General features: G+C 42.5%; 1 protein-coding gene across 5 annotated transcripts in view; it reads right to left on the bottom strand.

The window, feature by feature from the left end:
* Positions 1–12,676, bottom strand: part of ATP8B1 (ATPase phospholipid transporting 8B1) — a 147,420-nt gene that overhangs the window by 79,035 nt on the left and 55,709 nt on the right. For 3 of the 5 annotated variants that reach the window (XM_063639372.1, XM_055297963.2, XM_063639378.1), the window contains exon 2: positions 59–261. In XM_063639372.1, coding sequence (XP_063495442.1) covers positions 59–239 — 181 coding nt within the window. In that variant the 5' untranslated portion in view covers positions 240–261. Of the gene's footprint in view, positions 1–58; positions 265–12,676 lie in introns of those variants that run through there. The other 2 variants (XM_055297954.2, XM_063639380.1) reach the window with 2 other exon arrangements.

Genomic DNA, 12,676 nt, shown 5'->3' with positions numbered 1-12,676 from the left:
GCCACGACCCACGTGAAGATTTATAAGCGACCTAGTCACCGGGACTTCATGTGGTTACCTTTTCTGAATGGCTCCCGGTTCTCCTCCGCTTCCCTGTTGACTCGGTTTTGTTCTGGTTCAACAGCAGACCCCTGGTCATCAAGTTCGTCTTCTGTTTCATCATCACTGTAGGGAACCACTTCGTCATTAGGCTGAGAATCCTCATCAAATGTCGTTTCTGAGTCTCTTTCTGTACTCATTCTGCTGGCAGATTGGAACTACCTGCTCAAAAGGAAAGAGAAACCAGAGTGAATTATGACTCTTGCCCAGTTTTTGGTTGAATCCTGCCTGCATCCTGTTACAATGCCCCTTTTACAGAACATTGTCTAACATGTAAATATTCTGGAATAGTACCCCCAAATTCAACTTAACATGTAAACAAGAACAAAACCATTCAGTACTGATTAAATGCTTGGGTAAGATTTTTTTAAAAAATATGTAGCTGCAAACCTTTTATTTTTAAACAAGGGTGTGTGTATATATATATATATTTTTAAACAAGGGTGTATATATATATATATTTTCGGCAATATTTCAAATTAGGGGGTCTCAACCCAATGAAATAAATTTAGTGGGTAACAATCAACATTAAAATAAAATGAAACAGGCTATAAAATATCAGATTACAGCACATATAATAAGTACTGCTTGATAAAATAGTTGTACACATTCACACGTTTATTTGCATTGTGAGTGTTAATGGAGTTGAATTTCTTACTGTGGATTGCTGGCAAAGTTGACAAACCATTGCTCTAAGATATCTGGTTTCTGCTAACGCTAACATTCTGAGACTTTGTTCTGATACAACATTTTTAATATAACCTTAGCTCTTCCAAGTTTACTGACTTCCCAGGAACACTCCGTAGCCTTTCTATCTTCCTAACTATCACTGCCCACTCTGTATCTGGAATTTGCGTTTGAGAATCTACCGCATAAGATGACTCCATACAAGTGAGAAGAACAAACTTAGATTTATTTTAGGAAAATATTTACACAAATACCTCAGGTTACAGACACACAGCCTGGCATTTACATAAGCATCACAGTGCCGTGTAGTCAGTATTGTTAATGACAGCAGCTCGCATTTATTTTGTGTTAACTGCATGCCAAGCCTTGCACTAAGCACTTTATAGACATGGGCTCTTTGAAACTTCCCACACCACCATGGTGAGTAACAGTATTATTGTTATTCCTACCCAGCAGAGGAGAAAAATCAAAACACTGGAATGCTAAATAACTTGCACAATGATTATTAAAAATTTAAGGCAGCCACGCACGGTGGCTCACACCTGTAATCCCAGCACTTTGGGAGGCCGAGGCGGGTGGATCACGAGGTCAGGAGATCGAGACCATCCTGGCTAACACAGTGAAACCTCGTCTGTACTAAAAATACAAAAAATTAGCCAGGCATGGTAGCGGGCACCTGTAGTCCCAGCTGCTCGGGAGGCTGAGGCAGGAGAATGGGGTGAACCCGGGAGGCGGAGCTTGCAGTGAGCCGAGATAGCGCCACTGCACTCCAGCCTGGGTGACAGAGTGAGACTCCATCTCAAAAAAAAAAAAAAAAAATTTAAAGCAAAAACAACTGCTTCACAAAGAGATGTCTATGCTCTATTTTTATACTATGGTTTATGATATATTTTGGGTGAAAATTGCCTCAAGTAGAACTATGTAGCTGATTGCATGTTTTGCATCAAATCTTAGACCTCTAAAATAATTTTTACATTCACAAATGGACACTTAGGAAATTTTCAAATATTTATATGAGGATTTTTGCCAAGTATTATATAAAACAGTAAAAGCCAAAAGCAAGCTGGGTTACAATTGTCGACTGTGTAAATAAATTGTGGCATCTCATATTATAGGATAATGTGCAACAATTTAGATGATCAGAAGAGTATTTGATGACATTGCATTAATGACCTTAACTTAATAGGTAAGTTATAAAGCCATATATATAGAAAACACCCAGGTATTCACACACACACTTGTTCATTTTCCAAAATTTCAACAACTGACATACATTATTTTATTATTATTATCTTTTGAGATAGAGTATCTCTCTGTTGCCCAGGCTAGAATGCAGTGGTGCAATCTCGGCTCACCGCAACCTCTGCCTCCCAGGTTCAAGCAATTCCCCTACCTCAGCCTCCTGAGTATCTGGGATTACAGGCGTGTATCACCATGTCTGGCTAATTTTTGTATTTTTAATAGAGATGGGGTTTCACCATGTTGGCCAGGCTGGGACATACATTATTTTAAGTGAGATGACGCATGCAAAATGGTCAACTCAGTACATAGCCTACAATAAGTATTCAATAAACATTAACTGTTAATTTTTCATATACTTCTTGGTGATTTGTATGTTTCCTTTTGAAAAATGTCTATTCATGTCCTTTGCCCACTTTTTAATGGTATTATTATTATTTTAAAATATTGCTGGCATTCATTATTACAAAGAACAACTTAGATTCTACTGCATGATGCTGTACTGTGGCACAGTTCTAAAGAGCCCTATAGTCATGGATGCAAAGTTCCTAGCACTACTGGTCCTCAGCACCTCAGGCCATTATCTTATGGCTTCAAAGAATATTCAATCCCCTAATCCATAGTCTTTACCTCTGGCCTTAGCTTTTCAGGAGCAAGCACAAGCCTTCCTGGTGAGAGACAGGACTAGCTGGATTTCCTAGGCCAACTAAGAATCCCTAAGTCTAGCTGGGAAAGTGACCACATCCACCTTTAAACAAAAGGCTTGCAACTGAGCTCACACCTGACCAATCAGAGAGCTAGAGAGCTCACTAAATGCTAATTAGGCAAAAATAGGAGGTAAAGAAATAGCCAATCATCTGTTGCCTGAGAGCACAGCGGGAGGGACAAGGATCAGGATATAAACCCAGGCATGGGAGCCGGCAATGGCAACCCCCTTTGGATCCCCTCCTTGTATGGGAGCTCTGTTTTCACTCTATTTCACTCTATTAAATCTTGCAACTGCACTCTTCTGGTTTCCGCTGGAGCTGAGCTTTCGCTGGACGTCCACCACTGCTGTTTTGCCGCCATCTCAGATCCCCCGCTGACTTCCATCCCTCCGGATCCAGCAGGGTGCCCACTGTGCTCCTGATCGAGCGAGGCGCCCATTGCCACTCCTGCTTGGGCTAAAGCCTTGCCATTGTTCCTGCACGGCTAAGCGCCTGGGTTCGTCCTAATCGAGCTGAACACTAGTCACTGGGTTCCACGGTTCTCTTCCGTGACCCACGACTTCTAATACAGCTATAACACTCACCGCATGGCCCAAGATTCCATTCCTTGGAATCCGTGAGGCCAAGAACCCCAAGTCAGAGAACACAAGGCTTGCCACCATCTTGGAAGTGGCCTGCCGCCATTTTGGAAGTGGCCCACCACCATCTTGGGAGCTCTGGGAGCAAGGACCCCCAGTAACACTGGCAGTACTTATACTTTCATTGGTTATACTTCTACTTCCCTAGTTATATTTATACTTTCCTGGCAGTATGTATACTTTCATGGTTTATACTATTTTAAAATTATTTTTTATTAAATGGAGCTAAGTTTTTTAAGTCTTTTCCACTAAATGGGCATCACCATGTTAAATCTAAATTTCCCTACTAAGTCTTTATTTTATTTTACTTTAAGTTCTAGGATACATGTGCAGAACATGAAGGTTTGTTACATAGGTATACATGTGCCATGGTGGTTTGCTGCACCCATCAACCCGTTGTCTAGGTTTTAAGCCCTGCATGCTTTAGGTATTTGTCCTAATGCCCTCCCACTCCTTGCCCCCACCCCCCGCCCCCAACAGGCCACAGTGTGTGATGTTCCCCTCCTTGTGTTCATGTGTTCTCATTGTTCAACTCCTGCTTATGAGTGAGAACATGTGGTGTTTGTTTTTCTGTTCCTGTGATAGTTTGCTGAGAAAGATGGCTTCCAGCTTCATCCATGTCCATGGAAAGACCACGATCTCATTCTTTTTTATGGCTGCAGGGATTATTTGTTTTTGAGTTGTTTGAGTTCCTTGTGTATTTCTGGATACTAGTCCTTAGTTAGATGAATAGTTTGCAAATATTTTCTCCTATTCAACAGGAAACACTGTTGATTGCTTCCCTTGCTGAGCAGAAGCTTTTTAGTTTAATATAGTCCTATTTGTCTATTTTTGTTGTTGTTGTTGCCTGTGCTTTTGAGGTCTTAGCCATAAAATCTTTGCCTAGACCAATGTCCTAAAACATTTTCCCTATGTTTTCTTCTAGTATAAAGTTTTATTAGGTTTTGTTTTTTGTTTTTTTTTTTGAAAGGAAGATTTCACTCTGAAACTCAGGCTAGAGTGTAGTAGGACAATCATAGCTCATTGCAGCATTGAACTCTTGGGCTCAAGGAATCTTCCTACCTCAGCATCCCAAGTAGCTGGGACTACCAGCACATGCCACCATGCCTTTTTTTTTTTTTTTTAGCCATGGGGTCTCACTGCATTGTCCAGACTGGTCTTGAATTCCTGGGTCAAGTGATCCTCCAGGCTTGGGCTCCCAAAGTGCTAGGATTATAGGTGTGAGGCACCGCACCTGGTCCCATTTAAGTCTTTAATCCATCTTGAGTTGACTTTTGTGTATGATGAGAGACAGGGGCCCAGTTTCATTCTTTAGCATGTGGGGATTTATTTCTGGGTTCCCTATTCTGTTCCATTGGTTTATGTGTCTTTTTTTTTTGCCAATATTATGTTTTGGTTACTACAGCCTTGTTATATATATATATAACAAGGTGACTCTGAAGGTACCATATATAAACATTTTTTATTGTTGTAAAATATACGTACATAAAATTTACCATTTTAGCCATTTTGATTTGTTTTTCTCATTGCAGCCTTCTGGGCTCAAGCAATTCTCCCACCTCAGCCTCCTGAGTAGTTGAGATTACAGGTATAAGCCACTACATCCGACTCATTTTTGTATTTTTAGAAGAGACAGGGTTTTGCCATGTTGCGTAGGCTGGTCTCAAACTGGGCTCAAGTAATCTACCTGCCTCAGCCTCCCAAAGTGCTGGGATTACAAGCATGAGCCACCACACCAGGCCTTGTTTCTCCCTACTTTTTTTTTTTTTAAATTTCTTAAAGCTGTACCATTGGAGAGTTTTAACTTTTTGTTTGTTGGTTGGTTTTCTTTTTCTTATTTATTTATTTATTTTTGCATCTCAGATGTCACTTCCATGATTAGGTTATAAGAAACTGTGACTTCTTCTTGCCAGCCAACTCTTTCCCCTTCCCTGCTTTGGTGAAGCAGCTGCCCTATGGAGAGGCTCACATGGCAAGATGTGAAGTGAGCATTGACCAACAGCCAGCAGGGACTGGAGCCCTCAGTCCAAGAGCCCTTAAGGAATGCAGTGAATTGTGCAATCACTACATGAACTTGAAAGCAGATCTTCCTCAGTCCTGCCTTCAGATGAGACATCAGGCTGGGCTGGCACCTTAATTGTAGCCTTGTGAGAAATCCTGATATGGAGAACCCAATTAAGCTGTGCTCCGATACTTGATTCATGGAAACTGTGAGATAATAAGTGCATGTTGGTTTAGGCTGCTAAGTTTTAGAGTAGCTTGTTACACAGCAATCGATAACCAATACACATACCATTAATCACAAGTAATAATTCTAGGGTCAGGCACGCAATGTAGCCACTATTATTTCCAAGTTATTCCAAAGAGCCCCCATCTAAAAGGCAGCAGAAATCTTCTCTGTTTTCCTAGTTAGTCCAGACACATGCCATACCCTGTTTGGAATCTGCCCAGTATTCTTTTATTTACTTATTTGAGACAGAGTCTCACTCTGTCACCCAGGCTGGAGTCCAGTGGTGTGATCTTAGCTCACTGCAATCTCTGTCTCCCAGGTTCAAATGATTCTCCTTCCTCAGCCTTTCCAGTAGCTGAGACTACAAGTGCATGCCACCACACCTGGCTAATTTTTGTATTTTTAGTAGAGACAGGGTGTTACCTTGTTGGCCAGGCTGGTCTTGAACTTCTGACCTGAAGTGATCCACCCACCTCAGCCTCCCAAAGTGCTGGGATTATAGGCATGAGCCACCACGCCCGGCCAATGCTCAGTATTCTTGAAAGTAAAATGACAAACTTGGTGACAGTTGTAATTAGATAAAGAATCTCATGAAGCAATAGTAATAAAATGTATCTAAGATCTACATTAAATTTAAACTTTATACTGTTACAGAAACAGCATATTTACAGTTCCCAGCAGGAACAGGATTACATTTTTTATTTCCTCCCAAGGCAGGACCTAAAAAATCTAGAAGCCTGGGATAAATAACAAAACTAAGGTATCAACAGTATCACTGTGGTGGGGACAATTCAGCCAGGATCTTTACATATGATAGAAAAGGCTTCTCTGAGTCCACAGCTTCACCCCCTATTCCTCAGAAAGTCCGCCCCAGAGCCCTTTCTCACAAAGGAAGATTGGCTGCCTGGGTGTGATGGCTCACACCTGTAATCCCAGCACTTTGGGAAGCTGAGGCAGGAGGATCATTTGAGGCCAGGAGTTCAAGATGAGTCTGGGCAATATGGCAAGACCCCATCTCTACAAATAATAATTTAAAGAATTAGCTGGGCACCTATAGTCCCAGCTACTTGGGAGGCTGAGGTAGAAGGATCGCTTGAGCCCAGAAGCTCAAGGCTGCAGTGAGTTAGGGTCTTGCCACTGAACTTCCGGCTAGGTGACAGAGCAATACCCCATCTCTATTAAAAAAAGAAAAAAAAATAAGACTGGCTCTTGTTTCATTCTGTACAAGTTCAATGGCGGTCATTAGAAAAGGTACAGGGGAAATCTCAAAACCTTGACGTTTCAGAGATGAGCAGCTTTTTCATTCCCCTGGCCAAGGTTCAAAGGATTTCTTAGTCCAACATTGCCATGGGCTCACAGCATTTCCTAGTAATATTATATTTCTTCTTCTCCATATAAGGCAGCCCCTTCCAGGACAAAGGATTTTTCATACACATTGTCTCATGCAATTGTCACAGAACTATGCTGAGGCGTGTTGCCAGGCAATGTCATTACCTTCTTACTAATGAAAAAACTGAGGTGGTTTCAAAGCTTGCCCAAGGTGATCTAGCTCCTGGCTATTCAGGCCGTCTCCACACATATCCTAGCTCTGTGCTCTCTGTGGTACAGTGAACGCATCGTGGATTCAGATTGGAATTCAAGCTCTGCCCAGGAAGCATCAGAGCCTGCTCCCCACTCCCAACATCACCTGCTTCCCTCCCTTCCCCACACCTACTAACAACATCATTAATAACAAGAAAACCCTAAGCAAAGGAAGAATTTGACAAGCAAAATAAATCAAACTTTGAGGTCTACAGGCAGATCCATCCTACATCAATGAATTCTAAAATGTAAAATGCTTCCCAATGTATGCCACTGAAGAGTGAAGTGAGATCAATCATTATTTCCTAGGCGGTTTTTGAGCTGGGCAACTTGGGAGTCACAGAGGTGAGCAAGAACTTGGGGTGGGTGGGAGAGAGATATTAAGGAACCAAAAAAACCTCAGAGGCAGAAAAATGCAATGGAAAGGCCGAGCGCCAGCACAGCTGGGAGATCTGGGGGAAAGAGCAGAGCTGGGGAAAGGTAGTTTTGGAGCCACCTCCAAAAGTAAGGCAGCCCATGCAGCCTTGACAAGGCTTTATTCCAGGGAGTGAGAGGGCCCACGGAAGGTGTCTGCAAAGGAAAGAAATCTGATCTGCACAGCACTCATCTGACAGGGGGAGGAGTGTGAGTGGCTGGGAAGGTGAGAGCCTGGGAGGGAGACTGTTCAAAAGTCACCCTGGAAACAGCATCTCCTTGTCACAGTTTCTTCACCTGGAACACCAAGTGGTTCCACCTTATTACCTCCACCAACACACTCAGCACCAACACTCAGTGCATGAATCTAGCCACAGCAAGGAGAAATACAGGCCTGGGCTGAACGCGGTGGCTCACGCCTGTAATCCTAACACTTTGAGAGGCCAAGATGGGCTGACTGCCTGAGGTCAGGAGTTTGAGAACAGTCTGGCCAACATAGTGAAACCCCATCTCTACTAAAAATACAAAAATTAGCTGGGCATGGTGGTGTGCGCCTGTAGTCCCAGCTACTTGGGAGGCTGAGGCAGGAGAATCGCTTGAACCCGGGAGGTAGAGGTTGCAGTGAGCCAAGATGGCACCACTGCACTCCAGCCTGGGCGGCAGAGTGAGACTCTGTCTCAAAAAAAAAAAAAAAAAAAAAAAAAGAAGAAAAGAAATACAGGCCTGAACTAGGGTGGTGGCAGCCAGAAAAATGTGCTTAAAATGAAGGCAGGGTGGGGCTGCCATTCTTTTGTCTAGAAAATGAAGGAAAAAAAAGTAAATAAAAGACTGGGGCTGGTTCCCATAGGATAAGAATGCTGTCATTCCCCAGATGTTTATTTTGGAGACTCGGCCTCAATCCACAATGTACTTTTATAGTAAATAATGAAAATTGCCAGGAGAAAAGCCTTGTTATTTTTATGTTCAAGCGTCATCCTTACTTGTTAGGGACAATGGCCTCATTTTTACCCCATTACTATTGACTCTATAATTAGGCTTTAAGTTATATTCACATTTGAGTAATACAAAGTCATAAGAGCTTTATAATTGACAGCTACCTGGAAGCAAACCCTCCAGGGTAAAATAAGTCTGTCAAGCTGAATTAATTTTAATGTTAAAAGAGTCACCAAGCTATTAATACAAAGATTGCACTCCCGAAAGACATACGAAACATCATAGCTTTCTGGAACAAAATATAAACTTTGAAACTTTTGATCTACAGAGAGACAACTTATATTCCCCATCCAGACTCACTAGGAATGGCTTGTTTGAATGAAAAGGCAGTAGAAGAGGCAGATAAGTAAATAGAAATAATAAACACATAAAATGCTACAATAAAAGATGACTCTTACTAGCAATCAAAGAATGGCAAGTTGATGAAAACATAGACACCATTTTATGCCTATTCAGTTGACACTATTCAATGTTTTCAATGTCAGCAGTGGAGATGAATGAATCCTCACCCACCTTGCTTCTGGCCTTGAAATTAGTATATATATTACTGATGGCAACGCTTTATGTACCCAAAACACTAAAGATATATTTGAAGCAATCACCTCATTTATAGAGCCTTTTCCAAGAGGAATACTTCAATGAAAGTACTCTCATTGAAACAAATTTTATTTTATTTTTTTTGAGACAGAGTCTTGCTCTGTCACCCAGGCTGTAGTGCAGTGGGGAGATCTCGGCTCACTGCAACCCCTGCCTCCTGGGCTCAAGCAATTCTCCTGCCTCAGCCTCCCAAGTAGCTGGGATTATAGGCATGCACCACCATGCTCAACTAATTTTTGTATTTATAGTAAAGACAGGGTTTCACCATGTTGGCAAGGCTGGTCTTGAACTCCTGACCTCAGGTGATCTGCCTGCCTCAGCCTCCCAAAGTGCTGGGATTACAGGAGTGAGCCACTGCACCCGGCCACAAAGTTTTTGATTGGCGTCATTAGTTATAAAAAGCAGGAATGGAAACCACATGAGTGTCCAACAAGATCTCATGGTTTTACAATTTTGTTTTTTTTTCTGATGCAGGGCTTTGCACTGTCACCCAGGCTGGAGTTAAGTGGCACGATCATGGCTCACTGCAGCCTTAACCTCCTGGGCTTCAGTGATCCTCCCACCTCAGCCTCCCAAGTAGCTGGGACCACAGGCACATGACACCATAACTGGCTAATATTTTGAGAAAATTTTTGTAAAGATGAGGTTTCACTACATTGCCCAGGCTGATCCCAAACTCCTGGCCTCAAGCAATCCTCCCACCTCAACCTCCCAAGGTGTTGGGATTATATGCATGAGCCACCACCCCTGACCTAAACATTTTTATGTTTTAGTATAGCTATTAAAAATAACAGCTATTTTTATTAACACTATCAGATGAAACGTAGGAAATGTTTTACAGTATTAACCGTGTGGGTGAGGCAGAAATCAGAATTGTGTTCTATAACTGCAGCTTTGTAAATAATACGTTTGTTTTTAGAACTAACATTTGCACTGAAAGATACATAATTCTCTGTGTGTTTTTCCTTTCAAAATAATCTGCAATTAATAATAGCTATCCACTCCCTATATCCAAACACTGCTGAGCAATTGCTTGTATACTGGGTACATTTCGTGCAATTTTTACAGCACACACAAAAGGAAGGGCTTATCCTCATTTTGTGGGCTTGGAGAGGTTAGGTGACATACTTCTCCAGGGTCACATATTGAGGTTTCAACCAGGTCTGTTTGTCCCCAGATCTCTTATGATTTGTCCCAGTGCTGCTCAAAGGGGGAGAAAAGTTGGATCAGGCCATTAGGATTATGCCCACTGATGCTTACTTTTTTTTTTTTTTTTTTTTTTTTTTGAGACAGAGTCTCACTCTGTCTCCCAGGCTGGAGTGCAGTGGTGCAATCTCTGCTCACTACAACCTCAGCCTCCCTGGTTCAGGCAATTCTCTCCTGCCTCAGCCTCCTGTGTAGCTGGAATTACAGGTCTACGTCACCAAGCCCAGCTAATTTTTGTATTTTTAGTAGAGACAGGGTTTCACCATATTGGCCAGCCTCGTCTCAAACTCCTGACCTCAAGTGTTGCACCTGCCTTGACCTCCCAAAGTGCTGGGATTGCAGGTGTGAGCCACCACTGTGCCCAGCCACCGATACTTTCTTAATATCATTCTGTCTCTTTGCAAATGATTACAAAAACAAAAATGGTAGCATGGAAGTGGGTTCATAGAACCCACCGTGCATGGTGCATGGAAGTGAGCTGAGAAGGGATGGTTTGCATGTCAAGGCAGAAGAGATGAAACTTGCTGCATTTTGTCCCTTGTATTACACCTTTCTGGTGCGTTAGTAAACAGAAGATTCCATCTCCCTCCTAAGCTGCATGAAATGTAGTCTGGGTCCACTATTTCCTTCAAGAACCCTTGCTGATCCTCAGCAAAGATCCCCAACCATTACTTAGCACTAAGGACAATGGACCTTGAGTGCCCTGGAGAGGGGCCAGTGACAAAGACAGCTTGAAAAGTCAGTGGCCTAGGCCAGGCATGGTGGCTCATACCTGAATCCCAGCACTTTCGGAGGCCGAGGTGGGTGGATCACCTAAGGTCAGGAGTTCAAGACCAGCCTGACCAACATGGTGAAATCCCATCTCTACTAAAAATACAAAAATTAGCCAGGTGTGGTGGCAGGCACCTGCAATCCCAGCTACTTGGGAGGCTGAGGCAGGAGAATCGCTTGAACCTGGGAGGCGGAGGTTGCAGTGAGCTGAGACCACATCACTGCACTCCAGTCTGGGTGACAAGAGCAAAACTCCATCTCAAAAAAAAAAAAAGAAAGAAAGAAAAGTCAGTGGCTCTCCTTAGTGATCTGTATCCAAAGCTGTGGCTTCAGTTGAAAATACAAACAGATGCTCTTAAAATTCCCACATGGCACCTTTTCATATGTAAATCTGTCTCAAATTTCCAAATATTTATATGTAAACATGTTCCAAAGCTTAAACAGACACTAAGGTGATTGGCACATTAAGTATGATTAGGGCACTTACTTGGTATCTTTTCTAGATACTATCATGGTTTCCTGAACATCTAAGACTGGTCGACAGAGCCTTACCTCTCAATCCATCTGAAGGTTAACACCTTTACAAATTCTGGGTCTGAGATATTTCATCACTGTCTCTTGTGCTGTACTTAAAGTCAGCTTAGAGTACTCAACTTAGACTACAAACTCTTCCAAGGCAGCAGAGTTCATATCCTAAGTTTTGGACCAAGATTTTACTGCAAACATATGGTTAATATTTTATAGGTCCCTTGGAAATACTTGCATTTGGCTTGAAATATCTACAGAGCTTCCTACCAACAGTCAGCAATTCTATCTGTTCTGGCTTTCAGAGTTCGAACAGGTCAAATATAAGGAATGTGTCCAAGCTTCTCCTACAAATCTGATCAGTTTAAGGACCCATGGTAAGACTTCTGATGTAAGGCTTCTGAAACTCCCCATGTTGTCCTGGGATGATGGTGGCGTGCGTTTACAGAGAGCTAACTATGTGCTCTGTGCATCCGGCTCTGCACTATGTATTCGCATTAGCTTACTTTGTTTGTTGAGGATCAAATTATTATCCCCATTCTACAGATAAAGAAACTGTAACTGAGAGGTTAAGTTCTTTGCCCAAGGACATATAAGGGGTAACTAGAATAAAATCCCTTGGAGACATGCTGCCACAAGCCAAGGAACTTCCAGAAACTAGGAGAGAATCCTGCAACAGATCCTTCCCCAGCACCCTCACAGGGAAGATGGCCCTGCAAAACCTTGATCTTGAACTTCTGGCTTCCAGATTTGTGAGACAATAAACTTCTGTTCTTTAAGCTGCTCTGTGTGTGGTACCTTGTTACAGCAGCCCCATCTAACTAATATATGGCTTTAATTTGTAGCTTTTTTTTTTTTTTTTTTTTTTTTTGAGACAGAGTCTCGCTCTGTTACCCAGGCTGGAGTGCAGTGGCGCAATCTCGGCTCACTGCAAGCTCCGCCTCCCGGGTTCACGCCATTCTGCTGCCTCAGCCTCTCCCAGTAGCTGG

This window comes from Symphalangus syndactylus, chromosome 1 (assembly GCF_028878055.3).
Source record: "Symphalangus syndactylus isolate Jambi chromosome 1, NHGRI_mSymSyn1-v2.1_pri, whole genome shotgun sequence".
Lineage (NCBI taxonomy): Eukaryota > Metazoa > Chordata > Mammalia > Primates > Hylobatidae > Symphalangus > Symphalangus syndactylus.
This window is presented reverse-complemented; position numbering and strand designations above follow the sequence as displayed.